Raw genomic sequence first — 21,660 nt, forward strand, 5'->3', positions numbered from 1 at the left:
AGCCGCTCAAGGACACTTTGCACATTTTTTTTTTTCTTCACGAATCTCGCACACTTATAGTTTTTTGTTTTTCATGTAGATACGATAGATTCATGGGTAACACTTTGAACTTCCGGCGTATTCGTCACTGTAACAAGATTTTTGCCTTTCTTTCCGCGGCAATACGCCTTCCTCAGCTTTCGAATGTCCTCTAGCGGCATAGTGGGGTTCATTTCTAACGAAATCTTGACACGTCGAGCACCAAATCACCGCTTGTGGACAGAGAACCTGTTATTACTTATTATTTCCTATTTGGAACGCTGTCGTATGCCTATTAGCGGTCATTCGGAATAAAATAGACTTTCCTCGTAAAAAAAAAATCATACAGAAAAGACGTACACTATTCCTTATAAGTATTTGTCTAACCATTTACTTGTAATGTCCTTTGTTCCAGGCAATCTTTTTAAATTTTGAACGTTGAAAAGATTCATATCTTCTTCTTTAAATTCTCCAAAATATGTCTTTAAAGTATCTCCTCAAAATGAATAAAAACTTGTGTGATCTTTTCTACAAAAAGAAATAGTGCTTTTGAAAATTCTGAATTAAAAGAAAAACGAACAAGCAAATACTTGTGCTTCTATACATAAGTCACAGAAAATTTGTTAATTTCCAAGAAAATCTTGATTAAAGTACATTTGCAAATTCAACGTCTTCCTTACAGTACAACGTACGTTCATTCTGTGACTTATAGACAGAAGTATCCTACAGCGACAGTGCGAAATACTTGTGCTTCTATACATAAGTCACAGCAAATTTGTTAATTTCCAAGAAAATCTTGATTAAAGTACATTTGCAAATTCAACGTCTTTCTTACAGTACAACGTACGTTCATTCTGTGACTTATAGACAGAAGTATCCTACAGCGACAGTGCGCAACGAAACAATAAAAAAACAAAACTGTACAAAAGAACGCAGAGTCTCAGGCATGTCTATTCACCACTCAACGTGTCAAGCAACCGACTCTTAACAACAATATCATCCCTACCATAACAACAAACCACCGAATGCGACTCTTTCCTACTTCTTATGCTCGCGTCCGGCATCAAGGTCTCCCTAAAACCAAAAACATATTAGCCAATAACCAGACTGTTCCTCGTGCTCCAATGAACAGCTCCAGTCTAGGTGAAACACTAGCTACTGTAACAAGTCTTGCGCACGTCGGCAAGTATTACACTGAAGTCGTCTTCCGGCTTCGACATATGCTCCATGCTCTGCGTCTGTTGTCCTTGTTGCTGCTGCTGCTGCTGTTGCTGCTGTTGCTGCTGCTGCTGTTGTTGTTGCTGCTGGGACGAATGTTCTTGATACTTGGCCACGTCTATAGCCTGATGATATTGGTCCATCGAGTGACCTATAGCCACGTTCGCGCATCGTCCGTCCTTCGACTGATTCTCAACAATGCACTGAGAGTTCGACATGTCCAATTGAGTCTGCTGTGGAGTATAGTAACGCAGATCACTGGCATAATTATGGTTGCTATCAAGGAGATTCTGCGAGGTGAGGCTAGTGTGTGCTACACTGCTTGGATGAGAGTATTTGAAGTATTTCTCCAATTGTAGTGTCTGTTGCTGTTCCTCGTCAGCGCTCGCTGCCATTGCTGCCTCCATGTGGCCTAGAATTGGATGCTGTTGGCCAGTACTGGTCCCCTCGGTTTGGTACTCTTGGTGATGAGTCATTTGGTACCGGTGGGATACACCTGAAAATAAATCGGTCGTCTCTGAAAAATGGCCGCGTCGCGTCTCCTTCCGCGCGTGACACCGCGAATAAAGGGGCTATTATGCGCGGAGGAGGAAACGACGGGATCTTCAGATGGTAGAGTTTATTCAGCTCGGACAACCAGTTCGTTTGTACGAAAATGGCATCGAGTTGGGGGTGTTGGGACAATTAACATAGCTAAGATGGCGTACTGTGGAGGATCGGCTTGGGTGTCAGAAGCGAGTTGTTGTTCTGAAATTGCGATTTTGTCGGACTTTTGTGTGGTGGATTTAAGTATGACTGAGATAGCGTACTACATGATAGTGACTACTGAATGAAGGATAAAACAAATGTGAATATTTGTTATCAGCAAATAGGAACATTTAAATAAAGGAAATAAACAAAAAGTATGATAGTGATGGAATAGAAGTAACAATAGTAATTTTGTTAGTTAGTGTAAATTACTTTAGGTACTCTGCAATTAATTATCTTGGTACATTTTCTATCCTGAATATTGACGTTGGTATGAAAGGTATTTTATAATAGGTGTGGAGTAAAATTAGTGGAGAAGAATAGTGAAGAAGAAGGGTAGGAAATTTAAGTATAACCTATTCGCTCGATTGAGTTTGTCACGTGAGCGAAGATTTGTGTTACATTGAACGTTTTCAAAAATAACTTATCTTCACTTACCACAGCTTCTTCTTTTTTTTTTATTAAGACACCAGAAACAGAGCACGTGATAATTCACGATCTGTCCGCAACTTGTCAACAGTTTGAAAATCCCCACGTTTCATGTTACATCGTTACAAACAGCCGAACAGAGACGTCTCTCCAGCAGTTGGCAAAGTATTGAGAAATTGCTTGTATTGTTTGTGCACGCCTGTGTTATTTATATTGTCTTCATAGCGTATTGTTTTAAAAGTTGTATATATATTATATGTTATATTACGCGTTTTATAAGAAAGGAACACAGTTGAAATTCGATTTTGGTGGATTATTTATTTAGAATTCATGATCAATGTTAGAAAAAAGTGAGCTCTGTCATTAGTTATCTTTTATCCGCATAAACTTTATCATCCTATTTTATAGCTAAATTAGCAATAATTGTAATCTACTATTTTACACCTTGGTCCAATTTCCAACTGCAGAATATATCAACAAAGTTTTCACAGAAACTTATGGACGCTCTGACAAAAGCTGACACAACACGAGGAATTTTTTATTAAAAACCAATCTTACATTCCTTCTAAATGTTGCAACAAAACTAGCCCCAAAAAAATGGGAAGAAATTCTAAAAAGATAAAAAAAAAAAAGAAAAAGAAAATGAATCTTTCGCTTCCTGATTTAAGATATTACCAACAAATTGTTCTATCAAATCCTCCCAGAGGCACCAGAACGCTTCGATTCTCGTCGAACATCAAGATCAATAGGAACATTGAAACGAACGTCTCAGGGAAGGAGTGGAAAAGAAGAAGCACAAGAGCGTTTCAACAATACGTCCTCGACCTCTGGATCTGGTCCAAGTGTAAAACAGGACATAATAAGTAAAAAATGAAGGAAGCATTACCGGAACAACCTTCGGCGGCTCCGCGAATCCCCATGGACTGCTGTCGATTGGCACACTGAACAGGATTATAGTTGGTCTCGACGGTGGACTGCATCGAATAGTTGGCAGTTTTCGAGGACTGGGTGCTGGTATAGTGTTGCAACGATTGATCGTGCGGGGATGCAACCGGCGGATAAAAAGTTCCCGTCACAGAGCCAACATTCTCAAAACCCGAGCGCAATTTATTGCACGACACCATCATACCATTTGCTATACCCACCGCGGCTATACTCGACGGCTGTCTCTCGAAATTCAAGTAACTCACCTGGAAATAGACGATGACGGAACTTTCACGTGTGTTCTTCTTTCTTTCTTTTTTCTGCGATCTCAACACTTTACCGACCGGTAGCCTATTAATCGCTTTTCTGCCGCCCACACTTACCGACCGGTAGCCTATTAATCGCTTTTCTACCGCCGACGCTTACCGACCGATAAGCCTATTAATCGCTTTTCTGCCGCCGACGCTTTTCGACCGATAGTCTATTAATCGGTCAAAGTTTGATTTAACATTTCTATAGGTATAAGAAAAAGCGCATATATTCCCGTATCTGTGGCCGAGTGAGCGGTCGGAAATGCCTAGGATGATCAACCGCTACCGGTCGGTAAAGTGTTAACTGAGATATATTTTCTAGCACTAAGGGCTGTAACGTGACGAATGAAATGGATATTTTCTAGGTTGAAATTTGAACACTTGGCAACGGGACATTTGCAGAAATGAAGTATTCGAGATTGGAATATTAATAACAATTCTGTTTTTAGGTTATTTCTATTTTCTGTTACGTTACTAAAGATTCTTTTTTTATTCATCTGCAGTATGTAGATATTAGGTGAATTGCTATAAATGATTAGAGGAGTATCTCGTAGAAAATATTTCTGTCGAGGCAGCGTCTTATCACTGAATAACTAGCTTCTCTGGTGGTACGAGAAAATTTGTGTACAATAAATGGATTCACAGGATAAATGAGATGGAAAAAACTGCAAATAATAAAAGGAAGTTTCAGGTTGATTAAAAATTTTAGAGTAAAAAATCATATTAAGGTCACGTTATTATGCATGTTTAAATGCACATCAATATCTGCTACAGCATACAGTAGACAAAATATATACATATATTGGGTTGCAACAAAAATCAGTAGCGCTTTTCACGACTCCATTCTCCCAGAATTTGGCATCTTTCTGGGCGATGAACTGGTTCAGGTGGTTTGACAATACTTTCAGGTAAAAAAAAAATAGGTAACCATGAAAAACAAATGGAATTTATAAAAAAATTTTTCTTCCATCTTATTCGCCCTTCAAAACCATTTAAATTACGTATAAAAATCTACAAAAGTCTAGAGAAGATGATTAGGTGGACCGTTTCACGTGGCCCACCCTGTATATTTGGCAATTTCCAAACACGTATGTAGATAAAGTCGTGAAGCAACTTATCGACAAGTTTACACTTCTTCTCACACGTTCATTCCCATGCAGAGTATTTACTTACCGATTTTTTGTAAGTCAGAGTGTCCGTGTAAGCACCAGAATTCTGACACGACGATATGCTAGTACCACCAGCATGACCCGTGTGCAGCTGATTATCGGTACTCATAAAAGTGTACCGTTTCGTTTGCTCGTTCATTTCGTTGTGCTGCTTCGACGAACCCTCCATCAGATCTCGTTCAGGATCTGGATTTTGGTTGGATGGCAAATGCGTCCCGTCACCTACGCAAAATCAATCCAAAATTGCAGAAAAAAAAAGAAAAAAGAAAATTTCCTACACTAATAAACAAATTTAGGATAAAGTACTACGATAGAAAATATCCGATAGAAAGAAAAAAAAAAAGAATTCAAAGCAACGGAAGTTGAAAATGCGACAACAATGGGAAGAACTTATCCGTATAATATAATTTAGTTATACAGATTTAATTCCTCAAGTTCCACGGCTGTCTGAACGGTAATTAATGCGAGTACAAGGTCTCACCATCTGGCTCGGGACTGGCAACTGGAGATATGTCCGGTGTGTGAATGATAGGCGTATAAGGACTACCGTACAAGGAATTGCTCTCCGATTTGTACTCCTGGATACCTTGCTGCTGCTGTTGGTGATACAGGGATGAGATCGGGGAATGGCCGCCCCATGGGATCTGAGGAATGCCTTGATAACTGTCCATCTTGGACCTTAAATAAACATCGAACGTCACTTCGTAATTCTTCCGTAGAACGTCTTTAAAGTAAATTCAATTTACCTGTTAGATAAATTGGAATGCAAGAAAATTCTGGGTGCCGATAATAGTATCTTTCTAGGGAACAATAGTAATATCTGTACACTTTCGAATATCTAACGAAAGGTATTGAGATTATCTCATACATTTGGATTCAAAATATCGAATACTTTATTTTATCTTGTTTCTGGGAAATTTGTATGTACATACATGTACCAATTAGAATGTAGCAAGGAAAATTATATTTTTCTTATTTCTAAGGAAACTTACTTTCTCGATATGCAGTTCTAAGAAATTGACTTTTTTTTAAGTTCTACGAAGAAAATTTTGAGAAAACAAGTGCCACTAAATACAGCTCTCGAAAGGCATAGGGGGAGTTCCCTTAACGCCGGACGGCACCTAATATCGGACATTGGTTATATCTGCAATAATTGAAACGCTACCGAGCCGTTATCCTGCGTATCTCCTAGAGGAGACAAGAGGAATGAAAATAAGTTTTCTACGCGTTTCAGTCGCGTGTGCACAGGTAGAGAGATTTATTTAAGGAAAACCTTAAGGCGCTAGGGGAACTCCCTCTGTATGTACCAAAGATTCTTTGAAGTAATAACTTTTCGAGAGTGTAAATCTGACAAGAAAGACAAAGAAAAAATAATTACCATCTTCGAATATGCAGATATTTACATAATTATACTTTCATAAATAAAATTCTCATGTAACAAAATATTTTTGACGATTTAGTTATATTTACTGTAATTTAATTTTTAAGTTAATTTATTTCATTCAAATTATAACAACTCCTCCTTTATACTATTTTCAGTACCGTTCATCACACACACACACACCTTACAACATTAAAAATAATTAGATTCAGCAGAACTTAGAGGCAAATTAGCTTGATTAAAACCCAATTCCAAACTTATACTACGTTTCATACACTACCGGCCAAAAGTATGGAATCACCTCCCACTTTTCATCAATATTAAATCTGCTGCTAATTTTTTATAGATTTCAAGTTTATCTCAATTCTACATTTATCAATTGATTCGAACGGTAAAAAATTCTCAAAGTCGCTGACTTTTTTCTGGAAATTTTTATGTAAATTGCGATGCTCGGTGATTCGAAACTTTTACACCCATCTTTCAGCGGGTACCGAGGCAAATATCATAAGAAAATTACAAGTTTATCTATAAAACTCCGAAAACAACTCCGAACCACGATACACCAGATAAAAATACTTTCGAAGTCTAAGCTGATCACGTTTCGTGGTTCACCATGTGTACGATTTTCCCAGAAGCCTAAATTTTTCTTCCAAAAACATTCGACAAGCATCTTCAAAATTGACAAATGTTTACACATTGCGACAAGAGTACACCCGAACAATTCAAACGAACCGTATTAAAACACCACGGTGAAACAACATTCGTGCCATGAAGCAAAATGAATTCGAACATCTCGATCGTACGAACACCTTGCACGCTCGATTAATTCGGCGGGCTCGCAGGGCTGATGTTGAAGAATCGCGTGGCGTAGGCAAAAATGAAAGAGGGAGAGAGAGAAAGAGATATCGACTTACATGGAATGATGAATCGTGGTACCAGAGGGGTTGGACCTATTGGCCGTGGTGTTGGTCGCGGATGGAGGGGAGGACGGCGCCCCTGGGGCTCGTTTCGCGTGTTTCCTGCGTCGTGGCCTGTACTTGTAGTTCGGGTGTTCCTGCATGTGTATGACCCTCAGCCTCTCGGCTTCCTCGACGTACGGCCTTCTGTCCTGCGGGGTCAACCCTCGCCATTTCTTTCCTGAAATACACGAGAGCCGTCCGTTAACCGGTGCCACAATTTTTCGAAACTACATCGAGCCGCGTTTCGGTACTCGGGATGCTTACCACCGGTGTTCCTGGATTTAGGGGGTGGCGTGAAAGGTAATAAAAAGTTGCATGAGTAATGTTACATGTGGATGTATCGTGTAAAGGGGAGAAGAAAGGATGTTGGATATGGTTGTTACGTTTTTTTTTTTTTTTTATTTCTTTTATTCTCAGATGGGGAATGGTATTTTCTATCTTTGCCGAAATTGGAGTTATTCTTTTCTTCTTTGTGGAAACGTTGGGTTAAAGTGGATTGACTTATCTGTAGTACAAGTTTTAAGGTTGGATAACTGAAATTTTGGAGTTTCTTGGAATTAGTATTGCATAGTTTTAAGTGTTAGAATTGTATTGTGAAAAATTCAGGTTTGATGTTTATTTAAGTACTTAGTGATATTTAAATAATTCTAAAGTTACTTAAATGGGAAATTGAAATTTAAGTTATTGATACTTAAGTAATTCGAAAAATTAAGTGTCCAAAAATTATTACCCAAATGTTAGAATTGTATTTCGGAAAATTGAAATTTAATAATTGTTTAAATACTGATGATAATTCTAAAAATTACTGATATTTAAGCAGTTCTAAAATCACCCAAATAAAGAAATGACATTTAAGTAATTTAAGTTATAGATATTTAGCCCTTTCTTAACTAGTGAGATATATATCTCCCACTTGAGTACTAGAACAAAAATTGATCTCAATTTAGTGTCCACTACAAACGAGGCGATCGTTGGATAAGTAACAATTAAAAAAAAAAAAAAAAATGGATCAGTTCGCGAAAGGGTTAAGTTATTCTAAGAATTATTACCCAAATGTTAAAATTATATTTCGAAAAATTGAAATTTAATAATTATTTGAATAATTCTAAACATTATGTGGGTATCTGTTGTGCAGCAATGAATCTATTTGTCAATAAGTTAGTATTTAACACAATAGAGATAAGATAAAATTAATGTATAAAATACATATATTCATGTCGATACGGTATAGTTTTAGAATTCGGATACATATTTTACGTTTCGATTGCCAACACGAGGAAACTGAAGCTCTGGCATTTAAATGTCAGAATAAAATCACTCAAAGTCCACCCAATGAAATATTTCAATTTCTGCCGTAAAACGTTTTACTAGAGAAAATTCTGGGAATATAGATTTATTGCTAAAGCAAGAAATTCGCCTCGTACGTTTCAATTCAGTCCGCCGCGGCGTGTACACGGGTAAGTACGGAGGTATAAACCTTGCGTGAATTTGTAATCATAAAAGACGCCATAAATTCGCGACCAGCTGTTACTTTCTTTCCCCATGGAACCCTATCAGCTCAACTGAACACCCACCGCGTGGATCGTGTAATTTCCAATCAATTACGAAGGTGAAAATGACAACTGAATAAAAAATACTCCGTGAAAAAAAAAAATATAAAGTACACTCGGTAATTAGGGGAAGAAAAAAGCGAAAGTATACATGATCATATTGTTCTTATACTGTACGTTGTTAAATTTGCGATTTTTTCATTTTTCAGTCAATCCGGGTCATTGGTGACCCAAGCGAAATTGTATTTCTTCGAAACGAATTTGTATTTTTATTGAGAAAGGTTTTAAGCAGTTCACTTAACGAACAATTGTACAGTGTACTATAGTAGAGACTTCAATAAGTATCTCTGAATTTTTTCAGATTTTTTGAAAGCCTAGAACAGTAAAAAATTAAACTCGAACATAAACGACCCGGTTTACCTACGAAGTGTGAAAAAATATGTTTGCCTACAGAGGGTTAATCTTTTTATCTTTTCACCTTGTTCGGTGTCAGTGAGATTTTATTGCTTTAAAATATACTTCGATAAATTCCTTTCGTCTCCTATCCTAACCGAACCCATGAATACCTTACCTCAAAGATCACACATCATTGCTCGTTTCTACTTTACTAAAACACAGACATGGTATAGAGTAGACCAATCATTTTATGAGACTTTTTGTCACACGATCTGAAATACCAACGTCGCGTCGTTCAAAACTACTGGTTTGGAAGCGCGCTCTATGCTTCAAGAACGGTCATTTTAAGAACTGCATCGCGCAAAACGATCGATATAGGTAATCTGCACATTCGTTACTCTGCTGTCAATACACCCCTGTGTGACTCCATCCATTCTAATTCATCCTAAGATTCGAAATTTTCTCTACATCGTTACTTAAAACACAAATACCAAGTGAATTCTCGATTTCAATTCCTACCGCTAATAACGCACCGACACAGTAGAATAATAGTAACAGGGTTCCAGGACCCCGTGGCCGTGCGACGAAAAAATACATTGTACGAACGGTCTACTCTGTATCTCGTCTGTGGCTAAAGTTCGCGAACTGAAAAAGGCAATATCGACGGCGTTATTTCGAGGATCGATAAGAAAGAGACTCTGAGAGAGCGGCGCGGTACGCTTGCTGATTGGCTGGCGATACTCTTAATTCCGGCTACGAGGCTGGCCCCTAATTGCCCGCTACGTGGCTAGTGCTTCGCTTGGTCGTCGGTAGAGGAAGTGGAAAAATGGTCGGACGAGCGAGTAGATACGAATTACAGGAGAGGGCTTGGCCGGCCGGCCAGCCAGCCGGACGACGATGCACTGTGGAATCTGCCTTAGTTGCGTTCAATATGCCCGTCCGGGCATGGTAGGCCGGAATATCATTAAGCAGGGATAAGGGTTAATACGAACGTAAGATGTTCACGACAAGAACGAAAAACTTGAGCGAGGCGGATGTATATGGTGTGCACGTACATATGTACACGGGATCGGCGTATACACGGGCCCCGTATAGGTACATAGGCGCATGGGGGCGTAGATATGGGTGCGCCCGTGCCTTTAGCCAGCCACAAGGCACGAACCATTATTTCATATTTCATTTTGTATATTTCAACTCCGGAGGAGACGCTAACCCGAACGACTCTTGGCTTGCAAGAGGGAGACAGAAGAGATAAAGAGGAGAAAACGAATGCTGACTGGAGAGAGTGAGTGAGAGAGAGAGAGAGAAGATAGAGAAAGAAAAAATGGTAAAAGAATATATACGTAGAAAAAGATCGTCGCAGGGTCCTCTAGGTCTGCCTGTAAAGTCCATTTTTGTCGCCCTGAGTCTCTTTCTTGCCTCGATCCTTCTTTCTGCTTCCTCTCTTTCTTTCCCTGCGAGTCGAACGACGCAGAACCTCGCCGCTGCCCTTTTTTGCGCGCTGCGCGTAGTTTTCGTCGCGACAGCAACCGGGGTTGACGCGGAGAGGTTAAGTCTTGCGGTGTTGCCTCTGAGGTTCGGTGGAATCTCCTTTGTCGCTTGTCTCTTTGTATGAAGGGTTTTTGCGAGGGGGGAAGGAGTTGAGATTTTTTCAGGATAATGATTTTTTGCGATGAATTGCGCGGGATTGAAGGGGGCTACTTTGTTGGGAAGGTTTATGTAATGAATCTGTTATTAACCTCTACCGGTTTCTTATGGTCAATGGAGAATTCATGCTGAATTTAAGAATTATACCGTTGGAAGCAGGTTTTTTTGTATTGTTTGTAAATTAGCGAAGGTAGAAATTATTTGGAAGATTGTACTTGTTCAAATTTGGTTGTTATAAAAGAAAAGTATTTAAATTGTACAAAATAATAGATAAAGCACAATGTTCATTATCTATGATTTTCAGTGTAATACATATTCCTCAATTTTTAATGCTAGTCCAATATTTCAAGCACAAGAATTATTATAGAGTTTCAGTACATGATACTACACTGTGAGAAAGTCTATGATTTTTGTACAGCCTCTCTGAAAAGATATAAGTGTCATACATTATGTTCTAAAGTACTGAAGTTAATACTGTTGCCATTAATCTTTACCTAATAATGTCAGAATGATTTACATAGCCATTTCAAAGTATCTTACCTAATTGATTACAGCAAATGGATATTGTACACACATTTTTACACCTTATAATCTTAAAATAAGTTTAACTTCAACAGAAATGTGGTCAGATGTATGACTAGATACACTGAATGTTTCATTGAACGTTTTGATTAGAATCAAACTACATTTGCCTTACTAATTACCTAACAAAGTATTCGTTTTATCTAATCAAGTATCAATGTGCCTTTAGCAGTGGAAGTAAAAAAGCTAAATCACATTTTTGTATTTCCTGAAAAATCTTACAAACCTTTCTACATTCTATTACTCTAGCAATCAGTGCATAGGAACTTAACATAGCATATAGATTGTAATGGATAATAAATCTCTGCTACAACAAATTATTTCACATCTTACAAATATCAAATCCTTTCTATTCCATCACACAGAAGGTTTCACAAGTTACCAAATAAACTTCTTCAAACTATCAAAACTGAAGAAGAAGAAGTTGCAAAAAAAAGGAATACTTTGACACAACTTCCCATCCACCACTGCACTCGCCATACCCACGTCATCGCGAAGCAACGAATGTCCCCGACGACAAGGAGGACAAGAGGAAGGAAGAAAGAAGGAGGGTCGAAGAAAAGAAGAAACCGCAACTCTTTTCTTCTTTTCAGCTCGTGTCCTCCAGACTTTCCACCCTCGTCGCGGTCTGACTCGTCCATTTGCTTCCGCGTGTTTCGCGGAAACAGTGAAATCATTGGGGCGAAGCCTACGGGCTGGGAGTATAGAAACAGACGAAGAGGGAGAACCGTGGGGGAAGAAGAGACGGCGCCTGAAACTTTTTGGCCGACAATAAGTAAACTTAATTTAATATTCCTGGGCGCGCTCCACGGTGAGCTAGCCGGCAGTGATTCATCATCACACCCGCGCACTGCTTCCCACCATGACGTCCTCGTTAAGTATTCTAATGGTTGCCGTGTACCTCTAATTTACCCTGCTCTCGGCCCTAGTCAGACGACTTCATTAATTTCAATGTTTCGGTCAAAAGCAGGCCGCGGTCGGATTGGAAACGCTTTGGCCCCTTGTTGGATTAGCTATCGAGCCGTTGTCTCGACGACTCTCGATCGTAATCCTTACTATGGTGGCGGTGTCGGACTATGTGTAAGATGGAAAGAGAGTTTGGCTTTAATGGGGGTTTAAACGAGGTGAAACTTTATCGAGGTAAATTTCCTTGGAGTTCAAATGAGTTTTTTTTTTCAACAACTACGAACGAAACTTTAGCATTTTATTATCGATAGAACGTCAATTCGGTAAACGTAAGCGGCACTAAGTACTTCGTTTGAATTTTTAACTTATTTCAAGCTTCGCATTATAAATACACGTTTTTCTTTCCTCTCGATTATTTACGATGTCGTAAACAAAACTTCGTTCGCGTAACATTGTTATCTGTTGCCTTAAAGAGGTCTTCACGTAAATAAATAACGAGAGAAAACTTGATTATCGTGAGCAGTAAATTCGTTTAAAAAAAAAAAGGGGAAAAAGAAGGTTCTGTCGCAACGGGTGACAAGCGAGAGCACGCGCGCGCGCGGCACGCAAATGTATGCAAAGCGCATGCGGGTCACAATAAGTCGATCAACCGGCGAAGCATACTTCGGAAATCTCATTTGAGCCGATGCTAATAGGCTGCCTTATCCACGCCGTCTAATCTGGCCGCGCGCGTGTACCACGACCGACTCGTGAATTCCTCGAAGCGTGATAAATTAACGCCAACGGAGATCGCGACAAATTACGTCTCCTGATTCGACGACGTTGGCTCCCCTGAGCGCGGATCGCTCGTGCCGAAATGTCTTTTTGCATCTGTCAGGTTGGCGCATGCGCGAGCGCGCGCGTGCACATTTGCACGTACCGTGCGAGTGTACCATCTAGTGTACCGCCTTCTGTGGCTGTTGACATTTTACAGAAAGCTCGCTCGCTTGTTCGTTCGTTCTGCCGGTTAATTAACGATTCCACGGTGATATACGCACATGGCTAATTCAGCCGGACCGACGACGGTCGATTAAGCCGCGTTTCTATCCGCGTACAGCCTACGGGGTAAACACATACACATATTAGCACTTGGAGGAATTTCGTTGTGCTCTCGCGGATGCAGCCGCAGCTGGAACGTGACATTTCCAGAATCGAGCGAGAAACTTCTCGCTCGGCATTTAGAATACCTTCGGGAATTAGTTGCCACTCGCACCCGTCCGTGTCGTGTCCCCTCCCCCCCCTTTCTAACCTTAGTCAGTGTCTTTAATTGCGCGTAGAACGCGCAATAAATCTCTTGGCGCGCAGCTCGCTGAAACGTTTCTCGCGCCCCCTGATGCCTCGTCGAAGAAACGCCTCGTTTAAGAAACAATTTGCTCAACCCTCGAGCACACGCTTTCACGAGAGACGCTAGATCGCGAGGATGGTCGAAGGTGAAGCTCTACTGCACGTAGAGTTTCACGCCGTTTATATACGGCCGCGATCGGTACGATTGCTAAATTACACGCACGCGACGCCGGTAATAAATATACATGATGTATCGGTTCGCGAGCGGACAGCGCAATTAAATTTATTGAGAGCCATCCGGCGCGCGACTGACATTCGACGCGGCTGGCGAAACTCACAAGTCGATCGGTGAAAGAGCAAGGTTTAACACAAAAATCTCACCTATCCGTGAGGAATTTAACCGATACGTGAAAACCTTCGCGGCCATTTCTAGCGTTCCTCGGTGAATCTAGAAACTTTCTTCTGTTTTTATTGGTAGCCTGTAGTCTCGTATATCGTAACAGGTAAATTATATGTTATCCTACTATCCGATATTTAGGTTCAATATGCGTACAACTATATTGCTGTTATAAATGTCAGAGTTAACGAGGTTAGGTTCGAGTTTGTACGACGGGGATGGTTGAAATATGATTTCAACCAAATTATTAGTATTCAAATATAGATACGTACAAGTTTGTATTCATGCACGAATATTTGATAGTAGAACAGTCGATGAATTAATAGATATGAAATATATGAATTGGATTTCTGCCACGTGAAATTGAGGAATGTAGAAAATGCGAACATTGACGACGAATAATAAATGTATAAAGCTTCTACTTGATAAATAATAGCGTGTAAAAATTCGACCACAAATAGTTGTGAAAATTACTTCACCTAACCTAACCTTTAATTTCAGCTCATATGCTTTATAACCTCGAGTCGTGCTGAAAGTACAGGTTATGATCTAGACATGACAAATACGAATGGTACTACTTATAACTCGAAATTTACCTTTCGTTTATAAAATCATTAGTTAGTACAGTGAATGTATACTAGCATCAACACTCCTACGCCTCTTTTCAACGAAACTAACCTATCAAGCATTTTTTACATGGAAGTGTACAACGTCAATCTTGCCTCGTCACGACAAAAATGAATAAATTATACGAAATTAAGTAAAATTCTTCTGGAAAACTTGTCCAAATTAAATTACTACTCCAGACTATTAAAAGTCCTCCCTAAAAAATCCTCACACACACACACACGCGCATACACTTCCTCGAATCGAACAGTTCCGTTAAGTCCGCCCGATACGAGTCGAACGCGGCTAATCCGATCCGATCTACGAATGAATTATAACTAAACGCCGAAACGGTCCGCGTGTCGAATCGGCTCGATCGACTCACAGCCAATCGATGCGATGGTTACGAAGCAGAAAATCCGCTCATTTACCTCTCGATATACCATGTCCATACAGTGTGTAATAGTTAATATAGGCAGCAGCAGCAATCAGGAAACAGCGTTATACCAAAACGAACCAACGTATACGAGGAACGAAAGGAACGAAGCAGCAGACGAAGAAGAAGAAGAAGAAGAGGTCGAAAGCGAGGCCCACATCGGTGGGACCGCATCGTGCACCCCGCCCAACCTGGGTCGCCCACTGTCACCATTAATAATACGTCTCCCGTCCCGTGATGTATCTCATCTCCGTTGGCGTCGTGTGTTGTGCCCCGTGTCCTGTCGTGTCGGTGTTTAGCCTTCGTTGTGCGCTCGGTCACACACACGCGTTCCCTTTATTTTCTCTCTTCCCTCTCTGTAATTTTCCCTCTCTCTCTCTCTATTTCTATCTGCCTCTTTATTTCACCTTTCTCTTCGTTCAGTTCGTACGTTTCTCCGTCATGATACCGTCTCTTTTCTACAACAGTCCGGATAATATCGTTGTTTCTCCGTTCCGTGTGTTACAGGGAACGCCAATAACGCACATCCACACGCGGTTACGCGCGAGCGTGTGTCGTTGCGTGCAGGTACTGCGCGCGCGGCACACCCACACGAGCCCTGGGAGGGGTTGCGAGCACGAGGTCGTTACGATGCACATGCACGTCTCGCGTACACAACGCTACAGGGAACGACACTTTGCTCTCTCAACTTTGACAGTTACTTTTCGGACAAAGACGTCAGCTACGGGACACCGTGGCGCATGGCTGACCCCCGCGGGAGGGGCGAAGCTTTTACGTGTGATACACTACTGCTCGCAGCGGAGCCTGAGGATTAGTCACTGAAAATTGCGATGGCTGATTCTTTTTTTCTTTAGGTTAGGTTGTTTAATCGAAACTGTTATCGAATGGGAGAACGAGACTGACTCTGGTGTACAGTAAATTGAGGTTAGGTATGGTAATGTAGGTTTAACGCATTGGTATCTATGTCGTTTGGAAACGTATGTTAACTTTTAGAGGGTCGAGATTTTTCCATTGAAACGTTGAATTGTTTTAACCTCTTCAGGGATGATTTTTTTAAAGTTAGAAAATATTGATCTAATTTTTTCATGTAGTTACATTTATATTCATGTTAAATCGATAGCAATTAAACTACGTTCCTTAAGAGATTTTTGGAGATTGTGTTTTTCATATTTTCTCTATCGCAAATGTTGGAATTTTCGGAAAATTTAAAGGTGCACATATGTGTTGGTGTCCCTGAAGAGGTTAATGTAAAAATTCATACAAATAACCTACATGTTCCGCAAAGTTTCCAAGTTTGTCCACGGCCATTATTGTGGCCAGGCCGGCCCTCTAAAGGTTAATGCTAATAAAACTTTGGAACACTTTTGTATTTACAAAATATGGAATTTTCATTATTTACATCTTAAAAATGCTGGGCACAGCTAGTATTTGCTATTGTTCCACAAAATTCAAGGGAGACAATTGTTATTCTTTCTTCGTTAGAGTTCCAAATCTCGAATAAAAATTCTAACCTATATCTTTGCACTTTCTTCACTAACTATATACAAGTTTGTGTTAAAGGTAAAACCTGAAGAGTCTGGCGTGAAGTAATGTTAGTCAGCGTCCTCGGAAACTCCTCCTCGCCTTTAGTCCGTCGCCCAACCGCACCGTACACGCTGGGCACGTGGACAAAGCGGAGGGAGCCCCGTGTGGGCCCTCGCGACAATCTCCGGCTCCCGGCTTTCGCCCGACGGAAAAGTAATCTGTCCCCGGCGATCAGCCAGACCTCTACCGATCTTAATGGATTATCTGATGCGTTCTCGTCCCCGTTCGGTAGCCGTAATCGAGTTCCTGCTAGCTCATGAATGACGGTCAACAAGGGACGCTGGAATTCCTTTGACACCGGGGAAGCACCGCGACACAACGAGAAATCGATCGCGAGTCTGATCGACGATAATTGCAGGTTTCTGGCCGGATCGGAAATTGCACAGTCCACAGTTTCCAAGTGGCTTTTAATTGTTCTACGTGCTCGAGGATGGCTGGGAGTTATAGTCTTCTAATTAAACTTCTTATTGATTTTCAGGCCGTTTCAGTGATTGGTTTATTGAGAAATAGAATGTTGTGTTACGTGATTAGTTATAGGATAGGATAATAAGGACATCGACGATGGGCGGCGTGATTGGAGTTTGATGGAGAAGATTAATAAATGACCGTGTCCCGATGAATTCGGATCATTTCTGTCGGTATAACATATATCTCTAATAATTCATTCTAAAAGTAACCTAAATCTATTCTAATTTTCCATCGATCATCCGAATTATCGTTATCACGCGAAATTTGCAGAATACCGATGTCATGACTCATAAAGCACGCTGGTGCATGGAATTATTCATCGTCAAACCGATTACCAGCGATTACAATGAAAATTGGCCACAAACTCCCCCTCGATGAAAAGTTCCAGCGATAAATACGAATATCGTGGCGTCTCTGATTGCGCCGTGGGCGCACCGTTGAATCTCTTCCTGGAAAATCATTCATCGTCGCGTTACCTTGGGCGTCTCGAAGCGAGAAATATCGCGCTACGAAACGACAATTGTCGTGCTGCGTTATGCATGTATCCCGGCGCGTCCGCTCGTCCCGACCGAGCGTTAACAGGCGCGTGTTGCACGACCAAAAGCTTCATGTGCTCGCGCCGAGGACGCACGAGCACTCCTCTATACCGGAGAACGAACACGAGAGAAGAGACCAAAGAGCGTTTCCGTCGCGATCCATTGCGACACACACGCGCGTTTGTCAATTTCTCTTAACGCGTCGTCCTGTTTGGCGTACGCGCGCGCGCGCGCGCGTTCACGACAAGAAACTTGCACGGGGAAACCTATTTCAAACTAGCCAATAAAATTCTGTCACGTAATACAATGCCGTTCACTACGGGTGGCTAGGCCGAAAAAAGCGATATTACTGGTTCGGTGTAACGAACGCCCGGAAACGTTTTACTCCGTCGTCGGGAAGAATGTTAACGAAAGCGGACAATGCTTTTTACGAAATGGCGATCGTTTGCGCCGATTTATGGTTAGATTCTGTGTTCACGATGTGAGATGTTTCTTCCAGCGATATATACAGCGGTCTATTGGGTGGGAATTTTTCTGCGACACTGTTGGTTGAGGTTATGTGCGGAATTTTCTGTTGCTGAAGTTTGTTGAGATAATGGTACTAGTCAATTTTTGATGGGGAATGCGAAGTTGTTATGCTTGGTAATAATTACCGACGAAGAAAGAATATTGAAGTAAAGCCTAGGTAGAGTTTGATTTACAAATGATATTTGAAAAGTATGTTGCTTGGGTAATAGTTCTCAGATGAATTAGTTAATAACATGATACAGTTGAAAGTTCTATTAAATGCTTGAATATGAGAATAATTAAACTATACATTGTCAAATTACTTAGTATTTTAACATACTATATAATAAATAAGCAATTCGCATGAACATTCTGCTATTTGGAAAATGGTTGAAGACTTTCATTTGCACCCATTAACCTAACCTCTAAACAACAGTCTCAGTGCAGTCACACAAGATTTAAATTTCAAATACAGAAGATATACCAGATCAAACGTAATTCACTCGGATAAGAAGAAACTACACAGAAAATACAGTTATAAAAAACACATGTATATGTCCACAATGTAAATGAGAGGGTTAACCTACGAAACAAGTAAATTAGCAAACTTGGATCAACCAAACAACCAGAAGCAACTTACACCGTACACCTCCACCTTTGTCTCTAATTAAACATAGACACAGAACATACAGAAAGTTCGGTTCTCGCGAGCGTGCTTTAATCCAGGGCTAAACCCCGACGAAATCGGCCTAGCCGAGCCGGAAACTTTCGTTCGAGCGGCTCGATCGCACCCGTCACTTCTGATCGGAGCTGTACAGGCGTGGTGCAATGCGGACCGGCGATCAGGAGGGACAAAAGTCTCTCCATCACTCTCTTTCTCTCTCTCCATGGAGAAAGAGTCGTCAGTGGAACGTAGTCGGCGCTCGAGGGGTCCCACCTCCGTAAACACAACGCGATTCCACCTTCGTTGCACGACGTGTATTTTCATAAATATAATAATTTATTTTCTCTCTCCGGGTAAATCTACACACGAGTCGGAGAGGATATGTTGTAATCTTCTTCGTGGTTCGTCCTCGTCGTCGTCTACGTCGTCCTCGTGGCTGGTCGTCGTCCGTTCGGGGATAGGTGGGTCGGAAGGTAAGGTAAGGCAAGGGTGCGGCCAGACTCCGCTCTCGACTCCACCTCATTACCCGGCATTCTATGCAGAGACTGCGCTTATGGCGTATTATTGCTTTAGCTTAGCCAACCCGTCGGTTCCTCGGCTGTTCGCGTTCGTATATGCGCGCGGGGCAACATGTGCGAACGTTACTACTTTGGAACAGTTTTCGTTCAGTTCCATGTGCTTTTTCTTCGTTTAATAAACCTCACCTCTTGTCTTATGATTATTTTATTGGATATTTATGCTGGATATTTGCGTTGGGATTGGTTTTGAATTCTGAACTGCACGTGTACCGATTTCTAGGTTAGGTTAACACGTTCGCTACTAGCGTCACGTATGTGTGACGCGATGATTCTTACGATAGATCGTTGTTGTCTGTATGCAATACGTTATACGAAATGTGCATAAATATAAGCATGCGTTGTATTATGTGGAACTTATGAAGGTATAGATATTGAGAGTATAAGCGGAAATGGTACGAAGGATGGCGAGCGATGGTTGAACAGAACGTGTTAAGAAACTTCCACTGATTTCGATGTATTATACATTAAGATGATCATATTTCAATTGTTTAGTGTATCACACACTTCTTGACCTTTACAACGTTACCACATGTGTGCAACATTGTTACTACATCGAGGTTATGTTAAACAAATAATTAACCTCTTTGGATATTCAGTTAACGTGCGATTTAATTGTTTTAAGAATAGAGTTTAGATTTTTTCTAACAACTGTTTGCTTTCTAAATGAAATTAAGCTACATAACCTCTGTTCGATGTTATAAGACAAGAAATTGAAAGCAATATTTAAAAAAGAAAAAAGAATTCTCGAAACTAATTCGTTACACTCGAACCAAAAAAAGAAAAAAAAAAACAAGCCCACGGAGCGAAACATGTGTCACAATTAACTGTGGAGTAACTAGAAGGAAAGCTAGATCGTTCCAAGAGCAACGACAGAAATAATCAGACCGATCAACTTATGCTGATTCCCGTGGCGTGTACACGTTTTAGGTGTCGTTTCCAGCGAGGCTAACTCTCGAGAGGCTCGTGTGCGCAGCGAGCCGTTCAGTCGTCCGTCCATCCGTCGGCCTGTGGTTCCCCACTTTGATTCTCATTTTGTATGTACGCGCGCAATTATTGGGCTTGATCTTGTCTGGAGGTTCGTTACGTTGCTCCTCGCCTAGCAGGCAACCAGTGCCGGAGAGTCCTCCTCTGCACGACGGTGCGTAATGCCTCTGATACGACTTTGTCGGTATTATCTGCGCGCCGGACTCCCGGTGGCTCCGTAAAAACGAGACCGCCAGAGATTTAACCCTCGATATCGCGACCACCGGAATATCGTGAAGGCCTCTCCCCGAGGGAACACCGGTCTCCAGGCAGACTGCACGATTAACGGCTCATTTGGAACCGTAGCTTACAATTAGCGTCGTTCTGTTGCGTCCTTCTGCGAGAGGGCTTGCGGGTGGTAAGGGGAAGTTTAGAGAAAAAAGGTGGTTTTGTGGTGAAATGGGTTCGAGGGGTCTTTTGTGATATAAATTTGCTGGATTTTAGAGTTGATAGAGTTAAAGAGTTTTAACTTATGCATTGACAGATAGAATGATGGTTAGATGTTTTTGATGGTCAATTGTTTATGATATTATAACGTAAAAGTATGCAAAATATATGAGAGTAACGTTAAACTCTCTAAATGTAGCATAGTACAGTCAGTAAGATTGTAACGTTGCTCTAATGTATTTATAATTGCATAAATATTTGCAGTCTAATAAGATGATTTCATGGCGGAATATATTGGAAGTGCAATAGGTACTGAATAATCGAAACTAACGATATTACTGGTTACATTTACATCGAGGCGTATGAACACACTTGGAAAGTGAAACATGTATTAATTATAATTGCTGTTACTCTGCACTGATTGACTGTATAATAAAGAAAACAAATCTACATCGAAGAACTGATAGCATTATAACAGTTAATAAATCTATACGTTCAAGCAAAACATAATTCCAAGATAAAAATGTGTCGAAACAAAACTAACCTATTTCGCGTAAAAAAACTTCGTCAAATTAACCTTGTCGCTAAACATAACAACCACCAAAGAAGAAAAACTTCTCTATTTCCGCGGAAACGGATGAAAACACGGGTATCGACAAACTCATCTTGAATCCTTGTTTCTCTTCTTCCTTCGGCGTTCCGGCCTGGAATTGACTAGAGTCCGACAATCAGATTACCCATCCCATCGACCAAAGTTCAAGATTTCGCCGCTTACGGGATAAAGGCGCAGAGGCGCGTGAAATTCGTGTCTGCGTCGGGCACGATCTCGCGGCGCGTCCCGCCGCGCGCGCGTTCCTGTCAATAACAGTTTCCACGAACGCATAATCGCAATATTCCCCGAAAGATCCTAAGCG

The 21,660-nt window shown here is 40.9% G+C and overlaps 1 protein-coding gene across 1 annotated transcript in view; it reads right to left on the reverse strand.

Annotated features, from left to right (window-relative positions):
• Positions 1-1,168: 1,168 nt before the first annotated feature.
• LOC108575045 (putative transcription factor SOX-15) overlaps positions 1,169-21,660 on the reverse strand; it is a 54,431-nt gene continuing 33,939 nt past the window's right edge. Inside the window, exons 4-8 of the mRNA XM_017937749.1 lie at positions 7,112-7,334; positions 5,298-5,494; positions 4,821-5,038; positions 3,299-3,602; positions 1,169-1,732 (exon numbers count right to left, since the gene is read on the reverse strand). Of these exons, the coding sequence (XP_017793238.1) occupies positions 1,170-1,732; positions 3,299-3,602; positions 4,821-5,038; positions 5,298-5,494; positions 7,112-7,334 (1,505 nt within the window). The 3' untranslated portion in view covers position 1,169. The remainder of the gene's footprint in view (positions 1,733-3,298; positions 3,603-4,820; positions 5,039-5,297; positions 5,495-7,111; positions 7,335-21,660) is intronic.

Source organism: Habropoda laboriosa, unplaced genomic scaffold (genome assembly GCF_001263275.1).
Source record: "Habropoda laboriosa isolate 0110345459 unplaced genomic scaffold, ASM126327v1 scaffold204, whole genome shotgun sequence".
In the NCBI taxonomy this organism is placed as follows: domain Eukaryota; kingdom Metazoa; phylum Arthropoda; class Insecta; order Hymenoptera; family Apidae; genus Habropoda; species Habropoda laboriosa.